The 20,994-nt window shown below is 44.4% G+C and overlaps 2 protein-coding genes across 2 annotated transcripts in view; both read left to right on the forward strand.

Annotated features, from left to right (window-relative positions):
- The window catches only part of CCDC6 (coiled-coil domain containing 6), a 38,129-nt gene extending 34,346 nt beyond the window's left edge, over window positions 1–3,783 (forward strand). Inside the window, exon 9 of the mRNA XM_068112865.2 lies at window positions 2,171–3,783. Coding sequence (XP_067968966.1) covers window positions 2,171–2,296 — 126 coding nt within the window. The 3' untranslated portion in view covers window positions 2,297–3,783. The remainder of the gene's footprint in view (window positions 1–2,170) is intronic.
- A 4,009-nt stretch (window positions 3,784–7,792) lies between these two features.
- RRP12 (ribosomal RNA processing 12 homolog) overlaps window positions 7,793–20,994 on the forward strand; it is a 58,410-nt gene continuing 45,208 nt past the window's right edge. The window contains exons 1-5 of the mRNA XM_078776103.1: window positions 7,793–8,008; window positions 15,261–15,481; window positions 19,017–19,100; window positions 19,944–20,020; window positions 20,110–20,218. Coding sequence (XP_078632229.1) covers window positions 7,870–8,008; window positions 15,261–15,481; window positions 19,017–19,100; window positions 19,944–20,020; window positions 20,110–20,218 — 630 coding nt within the window. The 5' untranslated portion in view covers window positions 7,793–7,869. The remainder of the gene's footprint in view (window positions 8,009–15,260; window positions 15,482–19,016; window positions 19,101–19,943; window positions 20,021–20,109; window positions 20,219–20,994) is intronic.

Raw genomic sequence — 20,994 nt, forward strand, 5'->3', positions numbered from 1 at the left:
GGCGCGCTCCGCGCACATCACCACACATTGTTTCAGAGGGGTAGGCATCTTTGACCATTTCGGTGTCTTTTGGGTTTCATGGTGTTTTGGGTCTTCAGGGCCATTTGGGTCTTCAGGGTCTTTTGGATCCTCTGGGCCTTTAAGGGTATTTTGGGTCTTTGGGGGTGGTTTGGGTCTTCAGGGTCTTTTGGGTGTTTGGTGTCTTCAGAGGCTTTTGGGTCTTAAGGGTCTTCTGTGACTTTTGGGTCTTCGGGATCTTCAGGGGCTTTTAGGTCTTAAGGTTCTTTTGGTTCATCTTGGTCTTTAAGGGTCTTTGGGTCTTCTGGGTATTTTTGGTCTTCAGGGTCTTTGGGGTCTTTTGGGTCTTCGGGGTGTTTTGGGTCTTCGGGGTGTTTTGGGTCTTCGGGGTGTTTTGGGTCTTCGGGGTGTTTTGGGTCTTCGGGGTGTTTTGGGTCTTCGGGGTGTTTTGGGTCTTCGGGGTGTTTTGGGTCTTCGGGGTGTTTTGGGTCTTCGGGGTGTTTTGGGTCTTCGGTGTGTTTTGGGTCTTCGGGGTATTCAGGGTATTTGGGTATTCAGGGTCTTTGGGTATTCAGGATCTTTGGGTATTCAGGGTCTTTTTGAGCCTCAGGGCCTTGAAGAGTATTTTGGGTCTTTGGGGGTGTGGTGGCGGTGGTCACCGAGGATAGGGTTCTGGGACAAACGGAGGGTTGAGGGGATAAATTCACCTAAAGCCGCCGTACCAATTGTGTGCGTGTGTACCAAGCGGGGGTACGGGGTGCAGGGCGCTAGGGGTATGCCGGGGCGTCGCCGCGGAACGTAGGATGGAGAGTGGACCGGAGCATGAACCGGACCGTGGTCCTGAGCATAGTCCGGTGCGCGGTAAACCGGGGGAGGCAAAGGCAGGATGTTGGCGTATGATTCGACGGAGACCCTGAAGTCCTTTTTTTTCAGGGGTTTTTTTAAAATCCAAAATAGCTGCCTGACCACGTGCCCAATGACGTCATATATTTACATTTTCCGACATAATTGTACTGTACATCACGCTCAAGAAATTTCAAAGTTATGCGTTGTCGAAATACGACGTCATACCATCCAGTTATTTCCTCCGCCACAGAAGGTGGATGGAAGTTATGTTTTCACCCCTGTTTGTTTTTGAACAAGATATCTCAAAAAGATGTGGTCGGATTCAAATGAAATTTGGCAGACATGTAGCAAATGTGGCAAGGACAAAATGATTAGATTTTGGTGAAGATCTGGATTCGGATCCGGTTACTATAATTTTTTTAAGTGATTCTTCACCATTGGGAGATAGAGCCAAAAACGATACATAGCAGGATATCTCAAAAAGTTATGGACAGGTTATGACTATACTTGGTGGACGAGTTGGTTTGTTGACAAGAACAAGCTGATTAGATTTTGGTTCAGGTCCGAATCCAGATCCAGCCTATCAGTGGGATACAAAACATAAACTGTTCAGCCTGGCGGAGGTGTGTGCCCTACCGAGTGCCGTTCGAGTTTTGCATTTTATCATTCCCTTTTCTTTATGAATTATTGATTTTTCTCCACAATTCCCATTTCATTATTATTTATACAAAAGAGAAACCATGTTGAGTTGTGGGCTCCTCCCAGGCATAACAAAATTGCAATGGGGAACGCAAGGTTTGAAAATCGCCACATGTGAAATTATATACTGCTCCACATAAACTCACATGGATTAGCTACATGGGTGGAGAACGCTCGGTGTTGAAAGCTATTAACCCGGTCAGTGTTGCCGATAGGTGAACGAGACCTTGCTAAATTATTGTTGAGGAGCGACTTTGGAACACCTGATTCCAACAGTTGGCCGTCTGAATCCCATCGTGAGTCCGGCCTCATCTGTTTGGGCATTTTGCGGGACATTGATCCCAGCGTGACCTGGTTAAAGCCCTGTGGGTCTTGTGTCCTCGGATCTTGCACATATTCACGCTGCAATATAATTTATCTTCTCCACAAGGGCCATGAGGTTGCCAGGTCTGACACTCCTCTTGTAATTTTGACTGCTTTGTAACATTCTTCCACTGTTGGCACAAGTATAACGAGCAGCAATTTCTTCCTTTTTTTTGCAAAAAGAATGTGCTTGTTTTCTACTCTACTAACTTTTGGTTCTGTGCTTTGTTCCCTCACCCACCAGCGCCCGTCTCCAAAGCGCAGTGGCAGTCCTGATCACTTCAAGCGGCCAACGCCACCTCCTTCACCAAACACGGCCGCATTTATGGCCGGACAGGGCCAGCTGCCATCACCATACACTCAGCAGTGAAATCTAGCAAGGCAACCGACCAGCATGCCTATCCTTGTTGTGGAAGCCAGATCTCGCTGGGAGGATGGTTGGCAAAGAGTCTGGCTCTGTTGGTTAGCGAGCATCTTATTAGCTGGAGCTCATCACCCCTCGACCCTTTCCCAACTTCCCTTTGACTGTCAGCAGGGCGATCAGCCTGTTAAGAGTATTGAGCACGTGAACTGGCAATTTGCTTCCTTCATCTTTTGCAAGAAAACACATTGTGGTCGGCAGTTTGATGCAGTCCTTTATTGAAACTGGTGTGATTTTAGATTGGTGTGGAAGGAAAATTGATTTTGCAACATGTGTGCAGTTCGCTGGATTGCACAGATCTGCTTCTTGAGTGCGTGAACCTTTGCTGTTGTATGCCAAGTTTTTCTTTTTATACCCTTTGCATGAAGACTGTATCACAACCTCATTTTCTTCATTGCTTTTGGAAAAGTGAAGTTTCTCGTAATGCTTTATGCAGCGGTGGAAAAAGAAGAATAATTTTCTTTACCTGGAGATTGCACTCTGGTGTGATACACATTTTTCCTCTTCCGATGTAGCTGAGCAAAGAGACTGTGGCACTAACGTCATGTATCATTCCCCCTTCTGCGTTTCCTCCCTCTGTATCAGGATTGTGCAAATCTCGTTGGGGGCAGTCAAAATGCTGTCTGCTCCCCCTTCCCCACTGTCTGCTCCCCCTTCCCACTGTCTGCTCCCCCTTCCCCACTCCACCCTCAAACCTGCCCTCTCCTCCCCCCTGCCACCCACTCTCCGTGTGAATGCCGGCATGCAATTGTGGCAGTCTTGGCTTGATTTTGCAAATAAGGATGAATGAGGTGGGAATGGTGTGGGGTGGGGCACATCACTTCAAATATTTTTGAATTGTCTCAAGATCAAGGAAATGGTAAGACAGAAGTTGGGGAAAATATTCTTCACCCTTGAACTGTATTTATATACTTGTTAATTTTGATTCTGACATCCCTAAATTTTAAGAAGGTGTAGTTTACCCCCAATATCTTGGTGTCATGAATGAAAAACCTTTGTATAGATGTTGATCGATGTGGATTTTAGGCTGGTCGTGTGTACATCACAGATAAAGACCTGTGTGAGAAAACGAGGCTGAATGTCCATTTAAACCTTTTCTGCACTTGGCTAAAAGGTAAGAATGAGGGTGGGGTTTGTGGGTGGGAGAAGCAAAATCATGGGGTAGGTAACTTTGGAGAATGACAGAGTGTATATCTGCCTTTATTGTTTTCATTGGTGAAGTCTGAATTATGTACGAAATGTGAAGATGTTTCTTGCTGTTATGGTGCCGAGTTCGAGTTGAGAATGGATAAACCTTGGTGCCAGTTTGTGTACATGAAATGGCAGTGTGCTTGCTGAGGTTCATATCTTCTTGTGACGCATGTATTGTGTTGCCTGTGGCTTTTGAAGTGTGAGCAGACATAGAAGAGGATTAAAAGTTTTGAACCTCTGCTGATCATCATGTTGTGTCTTGCCAATGTAAAACTAGAGAGACTTTTTGTTGTTATTTTATCTTATGTTAATTATGCACTATTATTTTTATGCCTCCGCCAACGGAATCGTTTTCGGGTTGTCCGTCCATGCGCCCCGTGATACCTTTTCGTCGCCGCGATAACTTGAGAATGGCTGAAGGGATTTTAATCAAACTTGGAACAAGTATGTTCCATGATGTAAAGATGAACTGATTAGGTTTTGAGGTTAAGAGTTTAAAGGTCAGAGGTCATGTTAGGTAAAAATCCTGTTACCATGATAACTTGTAAACTAGCGATGGGATTTTGAACAAAGTTCGTGCAGGTATGTATTATGATGCAAAGATTAACTGATTTGACTTTGGGATCAAGAGGTCAAAATGGTATGAGAGGGGAAGGCAACGTGAGGGGAGGGGAAGGCAGCCTGAGGTGAGGGGAAGGCAGCGCCATAGAATGAGGGTTTGGCAAACTTATCAGGTGCAAAATAACAAAATTAATGACAAAGGGTATAGTGGGGTTGCGAAGTGCAACAATCATGCTCTTCTGGTAAAAAAAATTGTCTTTTTGCATGCAGTTAGTCAAGACCATGCCCTAACATAAAATTCCTGAAAGCACCTTGAAACTGCACTCTGAAACCTCATGCATAAAATCGCTTGAAGCTCCTCATTTGAAAACTATAGCACCTACAATAGCGATGTACAGTGCATTCAGAAAGTATTCAGACCCCTTAACTTTTTTCACATTTTGTTATGTTGCAGCCTTATGCTGAAATCGTTTAAATTCATTTTTTCCCTCATCAATCTACACTTAATACCCCATAATGACAAAGAGAAAACAGGATTTTAGAAAGTTTTGCAAATTTATTAAAAAGAAAAAACTGAAATATCACATTTACATAAGTATTCAGACCCTTTGTGATGACACTTGAAATTTAGCTCAGGTGCCTCCCATTTCTCTTGATCATCTTCGAGATGTCTCTACACCTTGATTGGAGTCCACCTGTGGTAAATTCAATTGATTGGACTTAATTTGGAAAGGCACACACCTGTCTATATAAGGTCTCACAGCTGACAATGCATATCAGAGCAAAAACCAAGCCATGAGGTCGAAGGAACTGTCTGCAGACCTCAGAGACAGGATTGTGTCGAGGCACAGATCCGGGGAAGCCTACAAAAAAAATTCTGCTGCATTGAAGGTTCCTAAGAGCACAGTGGCCTCCATAATTATTGTCGCGCGAATCCCTCGGTTAATACCGTGGGCTCGCGGATGGCCCAAACGACTTAATGGAGGTGACGATCAATGACGGATTCGACTATACTAGCACGGGAGGAAGAAGGAAGAGAAAGAAGCGGCAAGCTCTTACCTGACGCCCCAACGGCAGCCCTCGATCCTGTATGGGATTAACTCAAAAACAAACCCGGGGGGGAGGGGGGGGGGGTAAAATGTACAAAAAGAACCGATTTATTATGTGGAACCCGAGAACGATGGAATGCGACGATAAAACCTAATTCTAAATTGGGATCCCGCACACCTCACTTCAATAACAGCACAGGGGAATGAAGGGAATGAATTAAATAAAAGAAGCGTCGTGTTGTGTGCGTTTGTGGGTGCGAGCTTATCTGTGTCTGTAGTCTGCAGTCGTCAGGAACCGTCCAGGCTCCGGTGTTCGCGTGAAGCAGGCCTTCGTCCGCCTCGTTCACGCCCTGCTAGGCCCCGAGCCACCCGCGCAGCGGCACGCCTCGCTCCACGCTGTGGAGTCGGTCGCACACAAGGTCCCGTCTGCTAGTAGCACCACGCCTCGCTCCAAGCACCAAGCACCGCTCCAAGCACCAAGCACCAAGACCAAGAGCACCACAAATAACCCAGGGAAGACCCAACGACCAGGGAAGAACAGGGAAGCCGACGACTGAACCACCAGGGAAGAACGCCGGGAGCAACGCAGGGAGGAATGCAGGGAAGACGACCAGAGAAGCCGATGACCGAACCCAGAATGCCCGACATTTTGTCCCCCGTGGTCTGACGTCAATTCTCCCGTGTTACCAATCAGTCCCTTCCTTATTTGTGGTCTTTCCCGCCTTCTGACGTCACCGGCCCTTCCCCTCAAATCAACGACCTGCTTCTAAGCAGTGGTTTTGCGCCTTCCGCCCTGATTGGCCGAGTGTTCGCGCCTTCTGCCCTGATTGGCTGAGGTGTCAACGGTCAGTGGCCAATCAGTGCGCCGCTTCTTACCCCAACCAATCACATGTTCCCTGGGCGTGGTTCCAGCTTGCCTGGCACGATGTTTGTCTGCCATGATGGCGTACTACGTGGCTGCTGCCTGTTGCTCGTCCAAAGTCATTGTGTGGCAGAGGGGAATTATTTAATGTGCGCACGAATGGATTTATCTAAGTGTCTATGGGAGTGCGTTGCCATAAGGGACATTGGATTGCGCACAGAGGGAACGACAAACGAGGGAATTTTACCCATAATCCCTGGACTAATTGGCATGCCCCGCCCCCTCGTGGCATGGACACAGATACAACTTATTCCGACATTCGGGCGACACAGAACTTATTACAGGTAGATTCCCTATCACGACAGTCGAGCACCTACCTATACAGATATACCTGGATCTACATATTGCTCTACCCCTAATTCATAACATTATTAAATGGAAGAAGTTTGGAACAACCAGGACTCTTCCTAGAGCTGGCCACCCGGCCAAACTGAGCAATCGGGGGAGAAGGGCCTTGGTAATAGAGGTGACCAAGAACCCGATGGTCACTGGCTGAGCTCCAGAGATCCTGTGTGGAGATGGGAGAAACTTCCAGAAGGACAACCATCACTGCAACACTCCACCGATCTGGGCTTTACGGCAGAGTGGCCAGACAGAAGCCTCTCCTCAGTGAAAGACACATGAAAGCCCACAGAATCTTCTTTCTCACAGTCTGAGAGTCCTTTAGGTGCTTTTTTGCAAACTCCAAGCGGGCTTTCATGTGTACTTTGGTAAAAACTATTTTTTGTTTTTTGATTAATCAATTATTTGATGAGTGACTTGGTTAATAAATTTTGTTAAAGTTACAGATTAGGATGAAACGGTGGTGGTTTATGTATTCTATTAACCAATTGGTTAATAATTTAATTATTTTACGAAAATTATTTATTTATTTATTTTCATTATTAATCATTTATTTTCTTTTGCACCTGGGCAATATCTCAGGCCCATTTTGAGCTAGGAAGCTGATATTTGAACATGGTAGTGACCAAGTGATGTGGCTAGAAAGCATATTTTTGTTTAATTAATTCATCAGTTAATCGATTAATTATTTAATTTTTCGATTAATGATTTATTTAATTTATTTCCAAAAAGATACAGCTTCGGATGAAACACTGGTGGTTGAGGTATGCTATTTAGTATTAGCCAAGTCATTAGGAATTTTTTTTACGATTACTATTTATTGATTTTAATTATGAAATTAATCAATCTATTATTATACACCTCTTCCTGTGTATACTATGTATGGCAATGCCGCGCTGGAGGATATTATTTTATTTGGTATGGTGGCGGTGTACTTTGAATGTAACTGTATTTGTTTATGTTTTGTTTTGCGCTATCCTTATGATGGTGTGATCATGCTCATCTCAAAGGCGGTGTAAATGCTTCATGAACTCAATGGCGGTTTAAATGCTGTGTGAAATCAATGGCGGTGTAAATGCTAGGTGAAATCAATGGCGGTGTAAATGCTGGTCGAATTCAATGGCGGTGTAAATGCTGGGTGAACTCAATGGCGGTGTAAATGCTGGGTAAAATCAATGGCGGTGTAAATGTTGGGTGAACTCAATGGCGGTGTAAAGAGCTTCAGATTTCAATATCGGTTTCATAGGAGAGGGCCAATTTCTTCGGCCAAGCTGTTTCATGCTGATATTGTCTAAAAGTTGGAATGTTTAACAATAAAGAAAATACAACGCGAATTACCTAAACTTGTGTTGATGACGACGTCATCACGGATTTCACGTGACGTGGTTCATGTGAGCTGTGAGGATATCGTGGGTGAGCCTGAGCCACGTGTTTTACCAATACAATACAAGTCCATCATGGTGCGCGCTGGGCGTTTGCGTAGCAGCACGAAGATAAAACTGAAGCGATGGAAAAAAGGCCAAAGTTCGAGTAGTAATCCGGAGTCAAACAAGTTCCGAACTAAAGCTCGGAGCCGCTTCTTTTCTGCCCCGACGGGTAAGAAATATCGGGCCAGAGTCCCATCCATCAGCACTTGGTTTGAGTCTGTCGGGCATTGTGATTATGCTTATATACAGTTATAGACATAGCGTGATCCGAATGTATAACATTGAAGAATAGCGCGTCGCCTATTCGTCTGAGACTGAGGAGACTAAAAATAAAATGAAAATGGGGCTCCACGTCACCCAGAGGTCCCAGGACAGCATCAACGAGTTCTTCTTAGTGGATGTCACTGTTTACCTTTTGACTTTGTATTTGATGCGAGTTGGAGGAAAACAGTCCTTCGATTCCAATATCACGACTACATAACGATTCAACGGGACACCCCTTTACAAAGCATACACTATTCTTAACATTCACAAGATTCACTTTTTAACATTAACTTAAACCCGAGATTAGCGGTCATCTATCTATTACGTATGCAATGACAGGCATCCCCACATTCCAGCTCCCCCCTGTGCTCTTCCCACCTTGCTTTGCTGCCATATCCTCCAAACTTCATTTCCCTTATCTCATACGAGTTACGACTTCCCCCACAAACCCTTGCCTTTCCCTGTATATACATACATACATATATATACACACACACACACACACACACACACACACACACACACCCTTTTCGTTTTCTCGATTATAATACACTCAAATAACCCCCCCTTTACACCAGGGGTAGTCAATTATTTTTTGGCCAAGTCCAAATTTTTTACTTAACAGGATGCAAAGTTCCTATATATATATATATATATATATATATATATATATATATATATATATATATATATATATATATATATTTACATACACACACACACACACACATACATACATACATACACAGGGGGCCTGCAAAAGTAGGTATACAGTAATGAAAAGCAAAACGTGTGCACAAAACGTATTTTATTGATTATACAAGCATATCAATAATAAACATATTAATCCCTCAAATGTTCAAACTGTTTGCCCCCGGCATTCACACACTCCACTAGTCGAGTGTGGACACCCATGCACACTCTGGCACAAAGGTCTTTATCAGCATCAATTTCCTCGCAAGCCTCCCGTATGAACTGAATCATGGCATCAACAGAACGTGGCTTGTGTGCGAAAACCCTGTCTTTTACACATCCCCAGAAAAAGAAGTCGCTATTCTCTATTCGTTCACTATTCTCTGTCTTCCAGTACTGTTTGAAAATCCATTTGCGCTCCTCGTCTGTTGAATTACCAGCCATCGTTAAATTTCCACTTCACCTGCAAATAATAGATGTATTATAGAAAAAATTACGAAAATAAAAATATTAAAAATGGTAATAATGATTTTAATGAATTAAATGAATTCTAGTATTAAATGAATCCTAGCACCACCATTATAATACTGGTATAATCCTTACTGTATACCTACTTTTGCAGCCCCCTGTATATATATTGTTGCGGAGATGAGGACTGTATATTTTTTGATTGTGTGCTGTACTATTATTATTATTGTTTATTCTGCGCCCCCCTACCTCGGAGCTGTGTAAAGGTGAAAGGGCATCCCATAATTAGTCCACGAGCATACACATCAGCCAAATAATAGAATACCCCTGTTGATAGTTATCTCTTATTCTGTGTTTTAGAGTAAGGCTGTGTCTCCCATTAATTGAAGTACTCCATTGCACCAGTGAAAGAGAATAGATCCCCTTTCCTTCCCATCCCCAAAATCTCCCTTTCCTTCCCATCCCCAAAATCTCCATTTCCTTTTACATCCCCTTCCGTCATTGCCGGGCCTCGATTGCCGAATTACCTCCCCTCCAAAAACCACCATTGACCATGTGCTCGAGTCGGGGAAGAAAGGCGTGTCTCCACCTCGTCATAGAGGGGAAGAGGGGCGTGCCCGCCCGTCGTCATCAAGGGCGGAGCCCGAGGGTCGCGCGACCAACCAGGGCCGAGGTGAGCACCCCGATGGGCGTGTCCAAAAGGCCGGCGGCTTAATCGCCGGAGGCGTTGTAAAGGCGCGCACGCAGGAAGCAAGTGAGTTGGTCACCAAGAGAGAGAGTCGTGAAGAGTCAGTCAGTGGAGTCGGTGGTCAGTTGGTTGCGGTGAGGAGTCGGTGGTGGCGGTCAGTGGTTGCGTTGGTTGCGGTGAGGAGTCGGTGGTGAGGAGTGAGTGAACCAAGAAAGAGTTGAGGGTTTGGACCAGACGCGTCAGACAAGTCCTGGGAAAGCAGCGGAGGCCACAGCAGCAACAACACCCCACAGCCACTTGGGGTCTGGACGGCGGTTTGGAGCAGGACCGTAAAGGAACGGCGGCCGGCTGCTAAACGCGCCGGTTGAGTTGCAGGACCCCTTTGGACCTCCCTCTCCCTCCAGCCATCCACCTCCTGCCTTTCCACCCTTCTTGTGGACGTGAGTTTGTTCTGTTTGTTCTGTCCTGGGAATAAGTTAAGTCTGTAGATAAGCTAGTATTTGCACTGTGTCACCTGCGTCTTATGTGTTGTAAATAAACCTTGATTGCTCCTTTTTGCTTGTGTAAATAATAAATCCCATTACTCGTCTGTACGTCTTCTCGTTTTATTCCTTCTTCTTCTTCACATCCGTGTCGCCTTTGTCTTTTCCCTATTGACTAGCTGCGGTGCGATCCGGCCAACGTTTGGGTGAAATCGGGTTCTAAGCGGGGAGTAACTGTTCGGACGCGGTAATACCAAACCGCTCGGTAAAATAACATCTCTAAAACCGCGTCTGCAACAATATATATATACGGAAACGGAGTACGGCACTTCCCTTAGCCGGGGGGGGGGGGGGTTAATCCCCCTTCTATTTGCACTGGTCGTCTCCGCTCCTGAAGCTACCCCGCTCCCTCCACGAGGCAGGTGGGCAACTTCGCTCGAGACCACGGACAAGATGTTATTTTGCCGAGCGGTTTTTAGCAGCCCGTGGCTCGAGCCATTAATAAAAACTAAACCCGATCCTATGCGTTGGCCAAATCGTGCCACAGCTGTTCAATGATGGAAATCACAAGGACGAAAGGATGTGAAGAAGAGAAGGCAAAGGTAGGAAGAACAGGGATTTATTATTAATTACTATTTGCACAATCAAAGGAACCAAGGGAGAAGGAAAGAAAACGAAAGCAATTTACAGAAGAGGAAGACACAGTGCAATTCTACTTGTACAAGCTTAACTTAAAATCCCAGACAACACAGACAAACCGACAACAGTCAGACTTACACAAATGGGAATGAAGCAGGAATGGCAGGGGTGGATGGCTGGACGGATGAGAAGGTGGGATCACAGGGCTGGAAGGATGCGGGTCCGGTTCGTGAAAACGGCAAGGCTCGAGGTAAGCGGCTGCCGACCCTCCTCAATCTGGTTCGCACGCGGCGTTGCTTCGTAGCAGCGGGTCGAAACTGCCGTCAAAGCTCAACTCTTCCTCAAACTCGACTCGGCTGCGGTGGACTCCTCATTCATCTGCCTAAGCAGTCCCTCCCAACCTCCTTTTTACGAGGCGCGTGGTGATCAAGCCGCAGGCCTTTTGGAAACGCCCATCGGTGAGCTCGCCTCGGCCTTGATTGGTCACGAGGGCTCACCGATCCCGCCCCTTGATGAGGCGTTGGCAAAGCCACGCCTTGTTCCTGGCGCTTGGCTGACTCCTCCCACCTTCTGCTCCGAGATGACCTCGTGTTCAATGGAGTCTGAGGCGCTGACAATAAGCCAAAGCAGTAGTGGCGAACGCCGCCATACTGGCGCTTTTTAGGAGGCCATGGGGGGTGTCGGAGGGATCCTATCTTATTCGATTCGGTGCAATGCAGTGTCAATTAATGGGAAACAGAGCCTTATACTGACATAGAATAAGAAATAAGTATAGAGAGGTTCTATGGTGGCCTACGTGCTTGTACATGGACTAGCTACGGTGCACTCATTTCAATTAACAGCCAATTAAAGGGGAAATGTACACAGGAAATTTTAATACTAAATTTACAAAGTGAAGGTTCTAAAAACCGTAACAATATATATCAGTTGCAAGATTTGCCATAGGAAAATAGAGACTATAGGCATGCGAACAAGGTCCTATTATTATATACCGTAATGCATTTAAGGGTTTTGTATAGTACTACTCGGACAAAAATCCCCCCAATAGTTTAACTGTAGTATGTTCAAAACCATTAAAACAAAACTCATAAATGCAGCAACTGTGAAATGAAAAGCAATTAAAAACCATGTACCCCCAAATAAATCATCTTGGACAGCTTTAACTTTAAATGACAAAACAAAATATATAACGACAATGAAAATTCTGATGTGCAGTAGTAACATTTATTACTCACCATTAGTGGGGAAAAGTGTCGAGTTCGCTGCTGGACAAGTGCCTTGAAATCTGGAGTGAGTTCAGTCGGTGTGATGTTCAACCCATGTCCTTGTCGCTACATACTGTCAGTTTTATATACTTGAGACAAAATATCAAAACAAAATAAATACGATAATTTTATACATTGTAGTACTGCATACCGACGCACACGCCGACACACACACACGCCGACACACACACACGCCGACACACACACACGCCGACACACACACGCCGACACACACGCCGACACACACACACACCGACACACACACACGCCGACACACGCCGACACACACACACGCCGACACACACACACACCGACACACACGCTGACACACGTACACACACACACACCAACATACACACACACCGACATACATACACACACCGACATACACACACACACTGACACACACACACCGAACACACACACTGACACACACACACCGACATACACACACCGACATACACACACACACACCGATACACAAACACCGACACACACACCGACACACACACACCGACACACACACACCGACACACACACACCGACACACACACAACGACATACACATACACACACACACACTGACATATATATATATATACACACACACACACACACCGACATACACACACACACACACACACACACCGACCTGCACACACACACACCGACATACACACACACACACACACACACCGACCTGCACACACACACACCGACATATACACACACACCGACGCACAAAATGGGGTTTCAGCCAGACATAGCACCTTGCATTGCATATTGCCAGACATAGCACCTTGCATATTCTTTCCATTTCCAAATGATGGAGCTCAATGTGATCTTGGGAACTTTCAACATTCTGGAAATGGTTTTATACCTTTCCCCAGATCTATGCTTCGTCACAATTATTTCTCGGAGTTCTACAGACAGTTCCTTGGACTTTATGGTTGAGTTTCTGCTCTGACATGCACTGCCAACTGTGGGACCTAATATAGAAAGGTGTGTTTCTTTATAAATCATGTCCAATTCATTGAATTGGCAACAGGTGGACTCCAGTCAAGTTGTAGAGACATCTCAAGGATGATTAAAGGAAATTAGATGCTCTTGAGGTCAATTTAGCATCCTGTAGCAAAGGGGTTGAATACTCAAGACATTTCATTCAAGGGGGACATTCTTGTCATTTCAAGACATTTCATTTTCATTTCATTCATTTGACTCAAGACATTTCAGCTTTTAATTTTTCATTAATTTGTAAAAAAAAATCCACTTTCACATTATGGGGTATTATGTGTAGATCAGTGACAAAGCAAAACTCAATTCAATCCATTTTAATTTCAGGCTGTAACACATCAAAATGTGAAAAAGTGAAAGGGTGTGAATACTTTCTAAAGGCACTGTATGTTGACTGTACGTAAATTGAGGTTTACAATACACCTATTCTAAACATGCAAATTAAACTACAAGTACCCTATTTTTACGCAAATAACCTGTCCCCTGGTATACCCCACACCAAGGGAGAAATGCTACAGGAAGTTTTCAGGCATGTATAGCCTGTACAAGGGTATACCCCACAAGCCAACTTTCCTCGCTACATGACCGGGAGATACGTGATCTCCACATTTCCAGCAACAGACACGGCTTTGTTGTCAAGGGCCAACTAAGCCTCTTTTCAAATACAACTGTCGTAAATTACCAATGGACATTAAAATGAATATCTTAAGAAAGAGTTGTTGTAATTTTTCGAGTGCCAATGCGACCAGAAACCATGCTTCTCATCCATTAGAAATGTATAAATGCCCTTCAGGCTGTTGAATTTTATATCATTCCACAAAATCGTCCATAACATTACAAGTATCTGCTGCACAATGTCAGAGGTATGTTCTGTTTCCAGGTTTCTTGTAGAGCACCCTCCAAGTGGCTTAAGCATTCAAGCAAGCACTCCATTCAAAACCGTTGATAAGGAACGGCTGGCTTGGCAAGCACTAGCTTGCTGCTTGGTAACTGAACACCTCTTTGCTGTCAGTTCGAATAAGAGAAAACATCAAAGTTTCATGACCAAATTCAAACTGAATGTTGATGAAAAAGTGGGCTGATATCTGGAGAAAAGGACGCCGGTGATAGTGATGGCGATATGGATTGTGACAGACCCACACTTGCCGACACGGCGCTGCTTCAGCTGTTTCACAGCGACACGGAAGAGGACTTTGTGGGCATTACCAAAGACTTTTTACCGATATCTTAAATAGATTTGGAATTGGATTTATATATGAGGAGATAAAATATGCGAACAAACTGTAATTAAAGATCCTACAATTAAACTTGCAAAAAAAAAAAATTCTCTGTTTTTGTACCTCCTTGATAATTTACCTTGGGCCCCCTGTTATGTCGCGTGCCGTATGGTGAAATACCGTATAATCCTCACAGGAGTATAGCCCGCAGTTGGAAGTTTTGAATTTAATGTATAGCCCGTGGGTTATTTAAAACCACACCACCATTTTAAACCACCTTAAACCACAGAGTTTATTTTTGTTAGTGTGTGTGCGTGCGTGCGCATTTGCCTATGCAACATGCATGCAATCATACTCCTACCTGAACTCCACTCGATTGAGCAACTCAAAAACTTTGTCGGTGTTGCATCTGTTTTTGAAAAATACACAATTTGCAAAATTGCTTCCTTTTTAAACTGGGAAAAGCAATAAATGCAACTCCTCCCCGTCCCCTTTTTCAAATTGAATAACTGTTCATTATTCATATTTTTCATGTTTGCAACCACGCAGTGTGTGCTTTGTTAGCATCTCAATGCATAGGTTTTTTGTAATATTTCAGTGTCTTTGGGAAGGGCTACCCCTTTTGAGCATGCATTGCAGGACTGCCATAGAGAGATGGGTTCACATGATGATCCTTTTTATTTTTCTGCAGGACAAAGCAACCTGACTGAGGCTTCACTCAAACTTCACGATGATTTGGAGGGAAAACCCTCTACATGCATGGAAACTGAGGCTGCAGCCAAGTCTGTGGCCAGTCGAGTGGAAAGCGTGACTTCCAAGGGAACCTTTTTGAGTGGACTAACTGACTGCACACTTGACACATTCGGCTGTGTGCAACGTTACTGGCAAAGCAACTCTGCTGCACATAAGGAGGTGTTGGTTAAAGCTTTTAAAAGAACCGTTATACTTTCATTGCTAGTACAGTATACTCTCGTCTCGCTTCATCATATATGTGAATCTTAAACCCAACAGTTGTGCAACAATGATATTTTCCGATGTGACAAAATTAATTTATCTGCCATAAATATATTATTAGCCATAAAAGTTTGCCTTTTACATAAAAGCTGGCCGGACTCTCGATTCTAAAGTATTTTTTCCGTACCTCCATTGTGACTTCCTTCCATACGTCCGTCCTGGCTTCTTCCGTGCGTCCACCGTGGCTTCTTCCGTGCGTCTGTCGTGGCTCATTTCCATGCCAGTTGTGGCTCATTTCCACGCCCATCGTGGCTCATTTCCGTGCCCGTCGTGGCTCATTTCCACGCCCGTCGTGGCTCCTTTCCGTGCCCGGCGTGCCTTCTTTCCGTGCCCGGCGTGCCTTCTTTCAGCGTCCGTCGTGCCTTCTTTCCACGTCCGTCGTGCCTTCTTGCCGCGTCCGTCGTGCCTTCTTGCCGCGTCCGTCGTGCCTTCTTTCTGCGTCCGTCGTGCCTTCTTTCTGCGTCCGTCGTGCCTTCTTTCTGCGTCCGTCGTGCCTTCTTTCTGCGTCCGTCGTGCCTTCTTTCTGCGTCCGTCGTGCCTTCTTTCTGCGTCCGTCGTGCCTTCTTTCTGCGTCCGTCATGCCTTCTTTCTGCGTCCGTCGTGCCTTCTTTCTGCGTCCGTCGTGCCTTCTTTCTGCGTCCGTCGTGCCTTCTTTCTGCGTCCGTCGTGCCTTCTTTCTGCGTCCGTCGTGCCTTCTTTCTGCGTCCGTCGTGCCTTCTTTCTGCGTCCGTCGTGCCTTCTTTCTGCGTCCGTCGTGCCTTCTTTCTGCGTCCGTCGTGCCTTCTTTCCGCGTCCGTCGTGCCTTCTTTCCGCGTCCGTCGTGCCTTCTTTCCGCGTCCGTCGTGCCTTCTTTCCGCGTCCGTCGTGCCTTCTTTCCGCGTCCGTCGTGCCTTCTTTCCGCGTCCGTCGTGCCTTCTTTCCGCGTCCGTCGTGCCTTCTTTCCGCGTCCGTCGTGCCTTCTTTCCGCGTCCGTCGTGCCTTCTTTCCGCGTCCGTCGTGCCTTCTTTCCGCGTCCGTCGTGCCTTCTTTCCACGTCCGTCGTGCCTTCTTTCCGCGTCCGTCGTGCCTTCTTTCCGCGTCCGTCGTGCCTTCTTTCCGCGTCCGTCGTGCCTTCTTTCCGCGTCCGTCGTGCCTTCTTTCTGCGTCCGTCATGCCTTCTTTCTGCGTCCGTTGTGCCTTCTTTCTGCGTCCGTCGTGCCTTCTTTCTGCGTCCGTCGTGCCTTCTTTCTGCATCAGTCGAGCCTTCTTTCTGCATCCTCCGTGCCATTTGTGTGGAGTATGTGTATATCACCTTCGCGGTTGTGCACAATTGTTGGCCCACTACACCACTGTCAATTTCACATTGCTCTTACAAGAGGTACGCATCCTACTGTGAGGTGTGTTTTTGTGTTCGAGTACTCTTTACCTAACAATTTATCCATAAAGACTGTTTACCACAAGAACCATTCAAAACCAGTCTAGGTTATGAAATTAAACCACTTTCCATGGTGTCTTTGTCTCATCAAATTGAAAATATATATTTCAAATATGTTTCCACAAATTCTCCCATCAGGATGGGGAAAGATTCAAAACATCTTTGCGATGCAAAACTGTTTCTCTGAGTTTGCCCTCCCGTTCCAGTATGCAAAATTGTATCACCCGATGCTCTCTCTTTTGCCGGGCCACTTTAACTTTGAAAGTAGCGAGTCTGCTGGGCTCATGCTTTTAATGGATATGTTTATGTACATTATTGACTGATGTGCATAGTGTACCAATGTCAGTAAATTTGATTGCAGCTGCTGTGTTACAAATGGTTTTGTTTTTGTACTATTCAAAGAATTCCATGATAGGGTTAGTTGATGGTATGTTTTACCAAGATAGCGCAAACTTCCAGACCACTAGCTTTAGGCTAGTGACACCTGATGAAATTGTCAGACTTAGGTCTCTTAACACTACTTGCTGGTCAGGGACATTAAATTTAAAATACAACCAAACCCCCAGATCTGGGTATGTGACTTATCTTCTGCAAATTAATTTCCTTATTGATCTTGTGGGTTCTACCCTCACAAGAAACTTCCCCCTTTTCTCTTCTTTATTTGCTAAGTTGTGTGTTTGGCATCATTAACCAATGACGCAGATGTTTTACAGCCTGAATCATTACTAAACTGAAAGGCTGATGAGAAAGTAGATGTCGTTCAGTTGCGTACCTGCTGGAGTCTGTCTTGCGTTCTAGACCAGCATGTGATGCTGAGAAACTAATTGATTATGTTTTTTTAGGGAAAGACTTGTGTTTGAACCAGTGTCCTACCCTATTTAACCCATCCCTCCACTCTTGGACAAAGGGTCCCTGGCTTTACAATTGCCAAATACGCACTGAGTGCAAAACGTTTCCATATCTTAAAAACTAGAACGGCACTCGGTAGAGCGCATACCTCCGCCAGACTGAACAGTTTATGTTTTGTATCCCACTGATAGGCCGGATCTGGATCCAGACCTGAACCAAAATCAAATCGGCTTGTTCTTGTCGCCTAATCAACTCGATCCACCTAGTTTTGTCATAATCTGTCCCCAACCTTTTGAAATATGCTGTACTCCATGTAGTTTTTGGTCCTATCACTCGATGGTGAAGAATCGCTTTGATAATTCAAAAAAATCTTTTATCCGGATCCGGATTCCAATCTTCACCAAAATCAAATCAATTGGTCTTTGTCACAAACCCAACCTGTCCAATAAGTTTGGTCCGAATCTGTCCACAACCTTTTAAGATATCGTGTTATATATAATTATATGTAGTTTTGGGCCATATCTCGCAATGGTGTCTCTCAAAATACTTCAGTATCCGGATCTGGATATTCACCAAAATCTCGTAATTTCGTCCTTGGCACACACCCAACCTCTCAACCAAATTGCGTCCGAATCCATCCACAAATTTTCGAGATATCCTGTACACAAGCAAACAGACAGTGGTGAAAACATATTTGCCGAAGGTAATGAATGAAAAACCTGATCATTGCATTGTAAAAACTAATTTTCGTGTTGCTGTTCAAATACAAACTTTGTTTGGAGAAAAACGTAATTTACAAGGTATTTAACTCAAACACAAGTTAACTTTCATGTGAATTACTTTGCTTGAAACGACATGTAAGTGCATCCCTTATTTCAAATTGCATGTGCAATTCAAATGCTAAATTCAAATTCCTTGACATTTTGCTGTTTAGTCAATCTTCCATATTTTATATTTTATATCTTTTTATATTGTTTTCTTATTCCCTTTGTGTTTTATGTTTTAATGATGGTCAACTTATGGTGTCACCAAAGAATAATTTCCCTGAATATGGGACAATAAAGATTTATTATTCAATTATTCGTTGAAGGCTTGCCCGTCTTGTTGTGGGGATTTGGCTTGATGTTGTCAAGAATTTGTTAAAAACAATTGTTTGTATTCATATTCTAGATCTGTGCTGTGTTGGCGGCGATCACAGAGGTGATCAGATCACGTCATGGACAGGAAACCGAGACCGAATACTTTGCTGCTCTTGTGAGTGAAAATTGTTGTGAAATGCTGATGAAATGTTTCTTCATTATTAGTCCCCTACCGGTGTACACCGGAGGGGACTATAGGTTTGCACTCCGTCCCTCAGTCTGTCCGTCTGTCAGTCCGTCATGCAAAGAACAGTTTTCCGGACTTTTTTTTTTCTAAACTCTTAATGCTCATGATTTCAAACTTGGCACATGGTTTCCTTATGATAAGTTACAGATCAAGTTCGAACTTCACGACGTTTCGATCATTTTTGACAAAGTTATGGCACTTTGAACTTTGGTAATTTCCCCAACAGTTTTCCGGACGACAGACTGCCGGTAGGGGACATGTATTGCAGCGCAATACTCAGAATGCTTGTTTTTATTCAGTTCATATTCATTTGCTAGTCTCCTCCTCATTCTCCTTCTTTTTCTTTTTCCTTTTCTTCTTCTCCTGGCTCTTCTTCTTCTCTTTGTTGTTTTCCTTATCCTCCTCCTCTGTCTCTTTCTCTCTCCTCCCCCCACCTTCCTCCCCTTCTTCCTCACTCTCCTCTTCCTCCTCACCCTTCACTTCCTCTCCTAACCCCCTTCTCCTCCTCCTCCATCTCTCCACCCCCCCCCCTCTTCCTCCTCCTTCTCCTCATTCTCCTCATACTTTCCATTATCCTCATTCGTTCCTCTTGTTCTTTTTCCTTTAAATAGTCAAACAGAATTTATATTTTGGATCCAAAACCATAATGTTGAGAATACAAGTCTTGCATCAGTGTTTGTGATGATAAAAGGCAAAACTGTTCCAACATAGTTCGGTTCTTGTAATATGCATGTGCCAGAATTATTTTTACTGGATTTTGACGTTCTGCAGATGACTGCATTGGAGACTATAGAGAAGGAGGATTCTCGTGCAGCAGTTGCATTCCTACTTAATCTAGTTATCAAGAGGTAAGCGGCATTTCTTGGACTTGGACTGTTCTCGCGACGTGCGTATTAATCGGTGAAAACGTGATGCTAACTTGTGTTTCATGATGTAGAGTTCCAGTGCCTGTTTTGAAGAAGAAGATGGCAGATGTTGTCCAAGTCTTTCTGGACATCATGGCAACGGCAACAGGAAACAGTGGAAGCAGCTCTTCCCTCCGTTGGGTTAGTGGTATATTTCATAACTGCTGATTTTTGTTACTTGTAGTTTAACCAGTCAGATTGACCAGTCACTAGGTATATTTAACCAGTCACCAACTGGTCCAGTAACTCTTCATTTCTGGATATCAACAGTTATTTTGCTGGACTTTTCTGGTGCATTTGACTCCTTCTGGTAACCTACCTTGATTTTTAAACTCTCAGCTAACGGCATCCAGCGTTCCTTCCTAGATTGACTTATCAGATTTCCTCTGTGCTTGCTAGCACCTTTGGGTGGAGTTCTTTCCAATGCTCTACATCTAGACTCTAGAGGTTGGTGTCCTGCATGGTTGCATTTTGAGAGTAGTCCTGTTCTTGATGTACGTCAATGGAGATAGTGAATTTCCACGATTGTGGGAAAGGTATGGGTTTCACGGAATTGGTGACTTGGAACTGAAAACTGAATCTGACAATGAAAAACATCCAGAATATCATAAATTAACGAAAATGTCAAGATGAGGTCAAATTACAAAAAAATATTCACTAAATCGCCTGATTTTGTGTGCGTGCGATTCTTCACAGGCTTGATTCGAAAAGTCTAAATAAAATTCAATTTTCTCAATTCTCTGCACATACGATCCTCCCCAGTTCCCTTGGGCAGTGTATTCTGCCATAAGGAGAACTCCAACAAAAATAAAATAAAATAATAAATGGCAGTTGAGAAAATGTGGTTCTTTTTGGCAATCTCATCTGTATTTTTAATTTGATGATTTTTCAACATAAAAACCTTTCTCAAAAGTTGC

The sequence above is a fragment of the Myxine glutinosa genome, chromosome 4 (genome assembly GCF_964187855.1).
Source record: "Myxine glutinosa chromosome 4, kmMyxGlut1.1, whole genome shotgun sequence".
Taxonomy (NCBI): domain Eukaryota; kingdom Metazoa; phylum Chordata; class Myxini; order Myxiniformes; family Myxinidae; genus Myxine; species Myxine glutinosa.